The sequence below is a fragment of the Elephantulus edwardii genome, unplaced genomic scaffold (assembly GCF_000299155.1).
Source record: "Elephantulus edwardii isolate Elephantulus edwardi_28Jun2011 unplaced genomic scaffold, EleEdw1.0 scaffold00278, whole genome shotgun sequence".
NCBI lineage: Eukaryota > Metazoa > Chordata > Mammalia > Macroscelidea > Macroscelididae > Elephantulus > Elephantulus edwardii.
In genome coordinates, this window is record NW_006400028.1 from 2079365 (window position 1) to 2092212 (window position 12848).

The following is a 12848-nucleotide window of genomic DNA, read 5'->3' on the forward strand; positions in this document are numbered from 1 at the left end:
TATCACAGACTTAATCCCAGTGTTGTTCAATTGTGTCAAAGTAAAATCAGTGGACATTTTAAGCTAAGATTCTAAATACTGAGGCCATAACTAACTAGAGAAAGTGTTAAGAAGTAACTTTTCAATACTATTTTCTGTTCCAGCAATATATTTGTTATCTTTTATACTAGCAAGTGTAACAAACACTAAGCCTTTTGCAAAACCTACCTGGCTATCTAAAAAGAAAATGGAATTTAAAAAAGTAATCCAGATACTTTAATTTTAGAATTAAAAATGAAAAATTCTGCTGCCAGTTGGTGACACACAAATGCAACATTTAAGACAGAACACATATCATTAAAAGATACTGCCTTTTTCCAAAATCCAGTTGAAAACCATTTAGATGGACCACTATTCTGAATGCTAGTGTCTGTAACTGGCAAAAATGAAATTACTCACATTAAAGAGATGCCTGGAGACTATGAAAGCATTAATTATCTGGAGAGAAAATGGAGCTAGATGTTTGCAATGTCTACATGCACTTAATGAAACAGAACTTGGGCCACTTTGTTCTCTTCATGCACTAAGAACTACAGTAGATCAATGTATCACACAGAATTAGTTTCAAAACAGTATTTGTATCTATTTTTAACCTTCAACAATCCAAGAATTATGTTATAGAGGTGAAGACAAATTTGATATTGAAATTCTTCCATCTAAAGAACCAAATAAATAAACAAACAAAAAAAATCAACAGTTTCTACGTAAATCATAGACAGCACTTTGATACAAACCTTAAATTAGCTCCAACAAAATAAGACATCTAATATGTACTATTGTGAATATAAGACATATGCATTTAACACACACTCATTCACTCTCATTACCCAGTACATCCTGCCAGAAAGGGAGCTATTAGATGGAAATACACAAATTAAGACAGACATGCTACAGTTTCTAAGAAACTAAAAAAACAGTCATGCCTTGAAATTTTTACTTTCAATCAATAACACTGGGTAAAGGAATAAAGTATTTGCTGTTAAAATGAAGGGGAAAAATGACTCCTTTTCTCATGTTTCCATTAGAATCTTTACATTTTTTAGAAATTAGGTGGATTAAAAGTTACACAAGCATACATGTAAAGCCTAAATCAAGTGACACAGAAGAAAAAAAAATTAATTTAAAATACAATAATTAAGTTTATAATCCTTATCAAGTGATTTTACAAATTGTTTATTGTCTTAAACCAATGCAATCACAGAGTGTTAACACTTTAAATGTTTACCATTTCCACCAACTGCAGCATAATCTAAGTAAACAAAAATAAAAACTTTCATTATAGATGCGATCAATGATTATTAATACTTTTGTCCCAAACGCCTAAACTCCAAATTTCAGCACAGGTAGTTTTATTTTAGGTTTCATCTAGTAGAAGATTTTAAAAATAGCATGTGGAAACAAATAGTTTCAAACTGCTTAAATATATTATGTCATGTTATCAATCTATTAAATCAAAAGCAACTGCTAAGCTTGAGCAATAAGTTATAAAGGAAGAGTCCTTCTGCTTTATACAGAAAAGAAATGTGCAGTGTTTTCAAAGCTCTTAACAATTACCTACTAACACAAATCTCCAAAGCTTAAGAGTTGGAAGGTGAGTTTCACAGTAATGTCATTTTAAACCTCATTTACATTCATTAATATATTACTAAGATGTTTATTTTATGTCACAATGGTGCTTTCCAGTGTTCACAATTTACAGTTTGTTTGTACATATGCAATTCACTAACATAAATGACAATTATTACTATTACAAATTATCCCTAAAAAGAAAACAAAATCCCACCTCCCACCTTACACAGAACTTGGAACATGGTATGACTTAAAAAAGATTAATGCAACATGGTTTTTAATTATTTAGCCATTTACTAAATACCAGCACATAAACTTGGCTATTTAATATATGAGAGCTTCAACTTTATTGAGAAATTATGCATTAATTTTTTGCACCATCTTTCTCATTTTAGTTTAAAAATATCATGACTTATCTGTTTCTGTCTCAGTGAATTCCAAACTGTATTTATTTTTTTCTTTTTTGAAGGAAGGAGATAAATATACTGTAAACAGAATTAACTTGCCCTCAAATTAACCCTTTTTTAAAAAAACTCTTACTTCTACAATATTTACTAACACTTTAGTGTTAGTTACCTTTAACTTTAGAGTCAAGTTACCTTAAACACAAATAAAGCACTGTAGCGTTGGCATGACCTGCCATTCTGGGATCTAGAGTTCTAAATATGTGAACAAAAGAGTAAAGAACTCCAAAGTTAAATTCAGATGTTTTGAACAGTTGTTATATGACTAGATTGGTCACAGTATAAAGAAAATACAATTCTGCAGGTGGTTGGTTATTTTGCTTTTGAAGTGGGCAGTTAAAAGTACTCAGTTACAAGTGAATTAACAAGCGAAAACATGTTCCCCTTCCTAAAAAGGGCAAAAACATTTCACAGAGCAGTTGTTTAAACCTCTGAAGTCCATTTGACCTATTCACTGAGGCTTAAAAAGAAATTTTTAAAATTTTTTTGCATAACCCTCAATTTATCTTTGAGCATTAAACTGGATGGTAGTCACATTTCCAAGTACAATCAGCTTAACAGCTTTGTTGAATGAAATATTAGTAAAAATAAAAAGAGACAGGCTACATTTCAAACTGGAAAAAATTCTACTCAAGTATTACATTCAGTTTTCAAATCATTGACTAACATGACAACAGATTTGGCTTCAATCACTCTTGTACACACTCACACCCACAACAGGCACTCAAGCCAATAATCTGCTTTGCAACACAAGGTCATATAGGCAAAGATGGCATTTTCCAAGCCAAACTTTAAATAGGTTTAAAAAAGGTAATTTCTAATTTTACAGAAATGCTTCTTCAAAAAATATTTTCTCTCACTCCCTCATCTCCTATGCTGAAGGATGTGTATTCTTTTTCCCCCAGCTAAATCTGAACCCTCAAAATTGATTCCAGGCAGAAAAATATCTGCAAATTAAAATCAGAAACAAAAATAGAAAATTATATCTTATATATGCATATATGTGTGTGTGTGTGTGTGTGTGTGTATATATATATATATATATTTATACTGATTGGAATCATCCAGCATTTTAAAATCACTTTAGAGATGAATTTTGGGATTCTACTGCTCACAAAACCAAAATCCATGAAGATTTAAGGACTTACTCTCCTCCTGTTCTCTTCTTGGCTACTCCCTCCCCTCCAGAACAGTTCAATACAGCCATGGCTCAAGTTTAATGGGAAGAGAGAGGTTTTGAATAGTTTTTGTTTGTTTGTACATTTTTTACTTTGGTGATCTGGGTGGCACATATTGCTCTTTGCCGTTACGTCGAGTCACTCCCTGAGGTATAGCCCTATGGCCAAACTGGCGTCTCTGTTCCCTGATTTTTCCAGCTGCTCCCCTGGGAACTGTGTTGCCTCGAAAGCCAGAATAATCCTTACTAGCCCTTGCTTCTGGCTTATCATGTGGTTTCTCAACAGACTTTTCAGGAGTTTCAGTCTCTTCATTTTTGGTGGGAGACACAACGTTGGAGCGAAGTTCCCGTAGTGGTTGCACAAGAACTGGAGATGGCTCTTTAGGGGGCTTCTGGCACACTTCAGCATAGCTTAACTTTCGAGGTTCCTTTGAAATAATTGAAAAATAGAGTTACTTTATGTATATTTTCTGTGAAGAATAAAGTACAAAAAGTATGTTAATAAGTTATTGTCTTAGGAAAAGGCATTGGCATTCTGTTATAAATGTTAATAAAATGCCTTAAATCTTTAAATTGCATATGCTAGAAATAAGAAAAGTCTTAATAATTTATCTTTTATCACATTTAATTTGCTCAACAAGCACTAAACAACAACCTATAGATGGTATTGACAATATTTTATAGTCGTAACCTATAGAAAAGGGTTATACTGAAATTCTACTAATTGTATCACTGAACGAAAAGATCTTAAGTGTTATTTCCCACACATTTTTAATCTATCAGTAGCTCCGAGGGAGAAAGATAGGTCATCTTCTGTGTGATTTCTTTGGGAAACTGCCAGAGGGCCAGTTCTGACTCAATGGAAATGGAGTTTTGCGTTTCTTTAACAGAAAGAATTTCAAGGCCATGCCTCTTTACACTATTCCAAAATTCAACTTAACTATATGATCAGAAAAAAATCAATTAAAAAAAAAAAAGAATACTCCTTCACAACTTCTCCAACTCTGTTAACCTTTTTCCATTCACACTGACTACGTACTCTCTTAGCTCCTGATGTAGGCCGCTCCAGTTTATTACAGCAAATTCATTTGAAAGTGGCCTAAATAGTTATGTGAGGAGGAAAGAAATCTCGCATTGTCTTAATTTAGTATCTCATCCCTCTCCCTCTTCATACAAATTTGTCCTATTACCTGTAGGGCCACAGCTAGGGTTGCATTTATACTATCACTTGGTGAAGCAGTATCTGTCCTTGATGGCTTTATACTAGTTGGGGAAGAAAGTGGTAAAGTCGTCTGGTTGAGGCTATCCTTCTGAATAGTGGGTTCCTCTGGTATATTCTTTTCTTGCTCGGTTGTGCTAAGGGGATAAAATACAGAAGAGCAGTTCAACAATACATCAAATGAAAAAGTAATCTTACTATTCAAAATTTTCTATATAGAATCTTATACCTTAATGTAGGAAGTTCCGCAGTAACAGGAGGACTTGAGCTCATACTGAGATGCTGAGTAGAGCTGCAGTGAGCCTGTTCATCCTCTGTAGCCACTGGGCAACTAACTCTCAACTCTTCATTATCCTTAAAGTAAAAAACATAGTTCAAAATTTTATCTCAACAGACAGAAGATGGGCAAATGGCCAATTAACACAGGAAAACATGCTCAACATAATTAATCATTGGTATTGCTGCCATGAACCATCAAGTCAGGACCCACTCATAACCAAGCCTTGAGCAGGTCTTCAGAGGTTTTACTACCTCAGTTAACTACACTGGAGAAGAAAAGGACCAATGATGACACAGCCCACTAACTGAAAAATCAGTGACTACACAGAATTTTCTATTGAACTGTGGCACACTATTCACTCTTAAACCTTGATTGAGTAAGTAGATCTTAAACCTTGATTGAGTAAGTAGAAACAACTCAAATGTTCATCAAATAACAAAAGAAAATATGAAATGTAAACAGTTGAATACTTAAGAGTTATAAAAAAATAATTTTTAATACATTCTGGGAGACTTATTTTTTGCCAATGCCTTCAATGTAGCTTCCACTTCCCCTTTCATTACCATTGGCTTCTGTTCATATGGTATTTCCTGAAATTCTTCAGTGTCAATCCTTTCTGGTACAATGAAGCGGTGTATTCCCTCCCTCTTCTTTTGATGCTTTCTGGGTGATTCAATATACTGCCCATACTATCTTTCAACATTGTGACATGGGACTTAAATTTGTTTTTCAGTTCTTTCAGCTTGAGATACAGAGTGAATTCTTCCCTTTTTATTCTTTAGTCTGGCCAAGTTGGATCCTGGTGGCTGTTTGTGATTTACTTGAAAGCTGAAGGTAAAATGTTTGGGCGTTTAAGCTGATTAACTGTATCTAATTTCATTTACAATAAGCTTGGGTGGGAAACCTCTTGTGTGGGCAAAAAGGATGTGGTGGGTAGGACTTATATTTAAAAATTGGCTGGGCCCTCAACCTGCTCTTGATTGTGTTTGGAGAGAACACTGTTCTAAGTGGTGTAGCACTTGTCTGTCAGTATGCTGTACCTCAATTACTTGTGGTTACTGTGATACTGAAATCTTTGCCACTGGCGTGTCAAATTCTGAAAGGCTTTTCCCATCATGGAAGGGTTCTGGTGGAGCTCCCTGAATAAGACAGACTAGGAAGCAGGATGGGCCATCTACTTCCTAAATAAAAAGTTTCTGAAAACCTTATGAACATTAAGCAAAGAGGATAGTTGTAGTAGTATAGTAGTAGAGCCCAGATTGGAAGTCAGTTGAAATGAGGAAGATGAATAATAAACATTGTTTAACAACTGGTACATGGAATGTATATAGCTTGAATGTTGGAAAACTGGGAATTGTTAAAAGTGAAATGGAACACATGAATATTGACATATCAGGCATTAGTAAGATGCAATGGGCCAGCTATGGTCACTTTGAATCAGATAATCATATGGTATACTATGCAGGAAATGAAAGAATGGTGTTGCATTCATACTCAAAAAGTCAATTTCGAGTTATATCCTGAAATACAGTGTTATGAGTGACAGGATAATAATCATATGCATACAAGGAAGACTTGTTTGTTACTATTATTCAAGTATATGCTTGAATATACCACACCTAATACCAAAAAGGAAGAAACTGAAAATTTTCACCAAATTTTATAGTCTGAAATTGATCAAACATACAATCAGGACGCGTTAATGACTAGAATGCAAAAGTAGGAAACAGTGAAGAAGGAACAGTAGTTGGAAAATATAGACTTGGGGACAGAAATTAAGCTGGAGATAGAATGATTAAATTTTGTATTTACAATTATTTATGGTAAGGGACTGAACTGCCAATATAAAGGTACATGGTTCGAATTCAATAGCTGCTTCTAAAAAAAAAGATGGGAAATCACCGAAGTGATTAACATGCTTATGAAAATTGCACTGTAGAGTCCAGCTATGGGTCTGTTTTGAATCACTGGTATACAATAATAAGACATGATATGTTTCTAGTGAGAAAATAAAGGAAGAACACAGCATTTCTCAAGGTGAAAGAACTGAAATACAAATTCAAACCTTGAACTGCAATACTGAGAAATGTTATGGGCAAAATCTTGAATGATCTAGAAAGTATCAAAACAAGACGGAAAGACTATAGTAAATGTACCAAATGTACAGTAGAGTAAATGTACCAAAATTTTTAAAATGGAAAATTTCAAGAAGTACCATATGAACAAGAGTCAATGGTAAGAAAGGAAGAGGTTCAAGCTGCACTGAAGCACCAGCAAAAAATAAGGCCCCAGGAATCGATGTTTTATCACCTGATACAGTTTAACAGATGCAACCCTGGGTGTGCTCATGAATCTGTGCTAAACCAATTTGGAAGACTACTATCTGGCCAACTGACCAGAAGAGATTTCCTGTATGTTCCCATTCCCAAGAAAGGTAATCCAACAGAATGTGGAAATTCTGAAAGAGTTATCATTAATACCACATGCAAGCTAAATACTATGGAAGATCATCCAAAAACAGCAGAAACAACAAGTACAGCGACCGAGAGCTACCTGACAAGATGGATTTAGGAGATGATGTAATATTAGTGATATCACTGCTGATGTCAAATGGATCCTAGCTAAAAGCAGAGAATACCAAAACAATGTACATTTGTGTTTTACTGACTATGCAAAGGCATTTGACTACATGCATCGTAACAGTATAATGGGAACCCCAGAACATTTAATCTTGCCTTTGAGTAACTTAATCCTTTTGCCTAGGCTATTTACAGAGTCTACCAACCTAAAGGTTAACAGTTTAAACACATCCAGTGGCTTACAATTATGCTTTGTACTGTTCTACCCTGTCAAAAGGGGTCAGTTATTATTATGTACTGTTGAGTTGTAACTGACCCATAGCTGACCCTCCGGTGGGTTTTCAGCGGCAGTAAACTTCAAGGAAGGAGAATGCTCATCTATTCCCCACAGAGCAGCTGGTAGATTCAAACTGTGTACCTTCAGGATGGCAGTGCAGCTCTTTACCACAAGGCCACCAGAGCTCCAAAAGTAGAAAAGTCAGAATCAATTCTTTGTCAATGAGTTGAGAGAGGAGAGAAAACCATATCAAAGACATCTGTGTTTACCTTTTCTTTGTAGACACCTTTAACGATATCAGACATCCTGCTCTCCAAAGAGAGTTCACCCAGTGTCTTTGATGAACTTCCAGGTAAAGGAGGAAAATTTGAGGCTAACAGGTCAAACTTTGGTGTTGGAGCCTTTGCTTCAGCTGTTGGAGGGGGTCTCTAAAAGACACACACCACAAAACTTGTCATACACTTAGCTCATTCTTGAATTCTTTATCATAGTAGCATAAGGCTTTAAGAAAACAAGCAAAAAGAAAAAAACCCCTCCATACACAAAATATACAAGATTATCCCACTAATAGTCCTAGCCTTTCATCTCAATTGAATAGTCATTGTTCTTTATTAATCCTACTTATCTGTAGTCAGCTCCCCTTCTCTTGCTTCCTTGACACACTCCTTAACCATAAATAAACTTTTGAATCAATTTCCACTACTCTTTGCTATCTAAGTTTGTGAAACTCCTTTCCATTAGAAAAGGAAAAAAAATCATCGTACCTAATTTTCCATTATTTTTCCCCTTCCATAGTTTCAAGAGAAAAAAGTGTCCTTCCCCCATTTTCTAACATTTGAAAATTACCCCCTTTTCATTCATTCTACCATATACATTCCATCCACTGTATGTATCACTTGTGGCTCTTCTCTTTCCTTTTCTGTATTCAATACCCACTAAAACTGCTTTGTCAATGTCTGCCACAATGCAAAATGTGAAACTCTACCCTGCTCTCTCTTTGGCATGCTAGTAATTTTCTTTTGGGAACTCATTCCTCCCTTAAGCTTTCAGGATTTTTTTTCTACTGGTTTTCTCAAATATGAGAGTCATGTGCTCTTCCCTGTACACTTAAAATTTTGATATTTTGTGGTCTTTTCTATTTGGTTGTTACTCTTTTGACTTTCCATACTCTGCTGGGTAATAACCACTATTTAAAGTTAGTTATTAAAATAGTATTTGAGCTAATAGTGATGACAGCAATATTCTGATCAAGCATTTTTATTGTGGATGCACAACTTAGTAAATCTGTCAAAAATTTCTGAATTCAGTATTCAGTACAGCCTTTTACATGAAACCATGCTATTGATTTATCTATTGGTCATCACCACTTATATTTCTTTCGGATATTTCAAACAATATGTCCAATAATCTGATTTTTTAGCACAAAGTTGTTCTGTTCCTCCAGGCTATATATCTGACATTTAAGAAATTTTTAAAAATAATTTTAATGAGCATTTACAGAGATTTTGGATTTCCATTCATTCATTGCTACAAAGAAATTTTCTTAATTATTACTCATGAGAGTAGTAATTAAGACATAATTTTTATAGAAAGCAACAACAAATTGTGATCAAGAAATCCCATTTCTAAAAAAAAAACCAAAAAAAAAAGAAATCCCATTTCTAAGGAGTTCTGGTGACCAATGATCATGAGTTCAGCTATTAAACAAAAGAATGGTAGTCTGAATCTATCAGTTGCTCTGTGGGAAAAAGATGAGGCAATCTGCTTCTGAATAGATGATAGCTTTACAAAGTCCTAGCTTTGCTAGCAGTTGGAACTGAGTTGACAACAGAAAGCTTTCTTTCTGCTTATTTAATCCCAGTTGTGGAAATCTCCTTCAGATATAATTGAAAACATGGGAAATGCTGGTTTTATGAGGTTTATCACTGTATTCATGGTAATAGGAAAAGATGATATTTAATTAACAACCATGAACAGAGTAACAGCAGTAAATTTGTTCTTTTAAAATGAATATAGGATTAAATTATAAAAAGTGAGCATATTACACTGGTATTACAGCAAGTTTAAAGACATTTTGAAAACTTTATTAAATACTTTTAAACTCTGCAAATATATGAACTATTCAATTAATTTTAGTAAACTTGTGTGTGCTTGAGAATGGGTGGTGGGTAGTGATTATGGTAGACATTTTGGGATTTTATGGTCAACTCTGTACTCTACCTTCACAAAACTACTACTATGTTGTTAGTGTGGTTGTTGTTGTTATGTGCACTTGAGTCACCTGTGACTCATAGCAACCCTACGTACAACAACAACCCTGAACCCTGCTTTATCCTGTGCCAGTCTTACTGTCACTTTTACACCTACCCCCATTACGCCAGTAAATCAAACCAATCGAGGGTCTTCCACTGTCCCTCCACTTCCAAGCATGACGTCCCTCTCCAAAGACTGATTCTACTTTGCAATATGTCCAAAGTATGTCAGATGAAGCTTCAGAATCCTTGCATCCAAGGAGTAGCCTAGCTTCACCTTCTCCAGAACAAACTTATTTGTTCTTCTAGCAGTCCATGGTATATTCAATACACTTTTCCAGCACCACAGCTCAAAGCCATCAACTCTCCTTCTATCATCCTACTCACTGTCCAGCTTTCTGATGCATAGCAAGTAATTGCAAAGACCATGGTCTGTAGCAGGCGCACCTTAAGTCTCCAGACTGACATAGCTGCTCTTCAGTACTTTGGAAAGGTCACTGACAGTAGACTTTCCCAATGCAATTAGTCTTTTAATTTCCTAGCTGCCAGCACCAAGAGTGTTCATTGTAGAGTCAAGCAAAATGAAGCTGCTGACAATCTCAATCTCTTCACCATCCATCATGATGCTGCCAATAGGCCCAGTGGTGAGAATCTTTGTTTTCTTGGTGTTGCGCTTTAATTCATATATCAGGCTGCAGTCCTTGATTTTCTGCAGCAAATGCTTCAGGTCCTCCTCAGTTTCAGCAAGCAGGGTTGTGTCATTTGTATAACACAGACTGTTCATGAGTCTACCTCCATTCCTGATGCCATATCTCTCCTCATAGAGCCCAGACTCCTGGATAATCTGTTCCGCATATAGATTGAAAAGATATGGAGATAGGACACATCCTTGGCGTTCACCTTTCCCAATTTTGAACCATGCAATATTTCCTTGCTCTGTTCTGACAACTGCCTCCTGGTCCAAGTATAGGTTTCACATAAGCATAATCAAGTATTCTGGGATTCCCATTCTTCTCAGAGTTAGCCATAGTTTATTGTGACCTACACCATCAAATGCCTTTGCATAGTCAACAAAACATAGTAAGACATTCTCTGGTACTCCTTGCTTTCAGCCAAGATCCACCTATCATTAACTATAATATCCCTAGTACTGTGGCCTCTCCTAAACCCAACCGACACTTCTGGAAGTTCTCTGCTGATGTGCTGTTCCAGTTGTTTTTGGATAATCTTCAGCAGAATCTAACTTGCATGTGATATTAACGATATTGTTCAGTAATTTCTGCACTCTGTCAAATCACCTTTCTTTGGAATGGGAACAAATAGAGATCTTTTCCAGTCAGCAGACCAGGTGGTTGTCCTCCAGATTTCTTGACACAACTAGGTGAGCACATCCATTGCAAGGTCTGCTTGTTGAAATATGTTAATTGGTATGCCATCAACTCCTGGGGCCTTGTTTTCTGCCAATTCTTTCAGAGCAGCTTGAACTTCTTCCTTCATCACCACAGGCTCTTGCTCATACATTGCTTCATGAAATTCTTCTGTGTCTGCCAATTCCTTCTGGTATAATGACTCTGTATACTCTTCCCATCTTCTTTTAATACTTGTTGGATCATTTAATATTCTGCCCAAACTACTATATTCAATAAAAATAAAAACTTAAAAAAAAATACCCAGTATTAAGGGAAGACAGACTATAAAGCCAATCTCATAGTAAACCACAAAGAGAAACGTGAACTTGGCGGGGAGGGAACGTGGTATGCAGGGAGGAAAAAGTACAACAACAAATAAATGGAAATCCAAGTTCTTTGTAAACATGTATTACAATCTCAACTAAAAGAAGGAAAAAAGCCTGAGGAAATGAAATTAAAGGTAAAAATACTTACAGTGATTCTGTCATCTTCTCGTCGTCTTCGACCTCGGGAGACAGTTTTCCTTTTATAAAAACAAGAGTTTATTTTAAAAAAAAAAGTGGAAGGGAACAATTTTAAGTTTCTTCAAATATATACCCCTCTCAATCCAAGCCTCCAAATAAATTATCACCCTTTGCAATTAAAGTGTTCACACTTTTAATCTCAGGCAGTTATTCTTCCAGTATTATTAAAAGACAAAGGGAACCTATAACCAAAACCAATAAGTAACTATGTCACTTCTTCATAGGGTACCCTAAGCTAATAATCTGTAATCACCACCAATAACTAACTAGGTCAATTTTTATTAAGAGCAATCCTGTAACCCTAGAAGAGTATTCAATTCTAGCTTTTTGTTTTGGCAAGGTACACAATATATAATCTCATCCCCATAGTTGAGATGATGGAAGAAATTAAACGATAAGGCTATCTCTTCTAAACGGTCCTATCTTCAGTGAATTGTAAAGAATTTAGGAATATTTTTATAAACTTTTGATTATGAGCCACAATCCATGGACGTACTCTAGATCTTAACATGACAGCATAAACCTATGCTATGCAAACAATGTACAAATAACTAAGACGCAAAATCAAAATACCACCAGATTATGGTCTCCCAACACTCAGGATGATGTTATTACTACTGTTAAAGAATTTTTATGTAACCATATTTCCTTACCTGCCTCTACCATTGTCTCCATTCTGTTCCATCTGCAAAGTGGGAGTCTCTCTTGGAAGGTAAGTTTGCTCCTGATGTCCTGTTACTGTTAGGTTATGTCGTTCAGCTGGAAAGTTTCTCGAATTAGATCTATTTAATGGTCCATCCCCCAATGATACAGAGCCGTCTGCTGAGTGTTCTGAACCACTGGAAGACCTAAAATGAGGCTTCACGTGATTTTTGGGGAATGGTCGACTCATAGTCATAGTAGTAGCAGCAGCAGCAGCAGCAGCATTTGTTTTATAAGATCCAGGTGAATTAAAGCTATTCACAAAACCATTAGGGAAAGGAGCTAGTGGTGTTTCAAAGTAAGGTGCAGGATTTGGAGACCAAGACTGAGGCACAAGACTATAGACAGAATATTGTT

The 12848-nt window shown here is 35.6% G+C and overlaps 1 protein-coding gene across 4 annotated transcripts in view; it reads right to left on the reverse strand.

The window, feature by feature from the left end:
* Positions 1–3338: 3338 nt before the first annotated feature.
* Positions 3339–12848, reverse strand: part of LARP4 (La ribonucleoprotein domain family, member 4) — a 44187-nt gene continuing 34677 nt past the window's right edge. For 2 of the 4 annotated variants that reach the window (XM_006900240.1, XM_006900238.1), the window contains 5 exons: positions 11740–11788; positions 7874–8032; positions 4698–4822; positions 4440–4605; positions 3339–3677 (listed from right to left, as the gene is read on the reverse strand). In XM_006900240.1, coding sequence (XP_006900302.1) covers positions 3339–3677; positions 4440–4605; positions 4698–4822; positions 7874–8032; positions 11740–11788 — 838 coding nt within the window. Of the gene's footprint in view, positions 3678–4439; positions 4606–4697; positions 4823–7873; positions 8033–11739; positions 11789–12442; positions 12830–12848 lie in introns of all 4 variants that reach the window. The other 2 variants (XM_006900237.1, XM_006900239.1) reach the window with 2 other exon arrangements.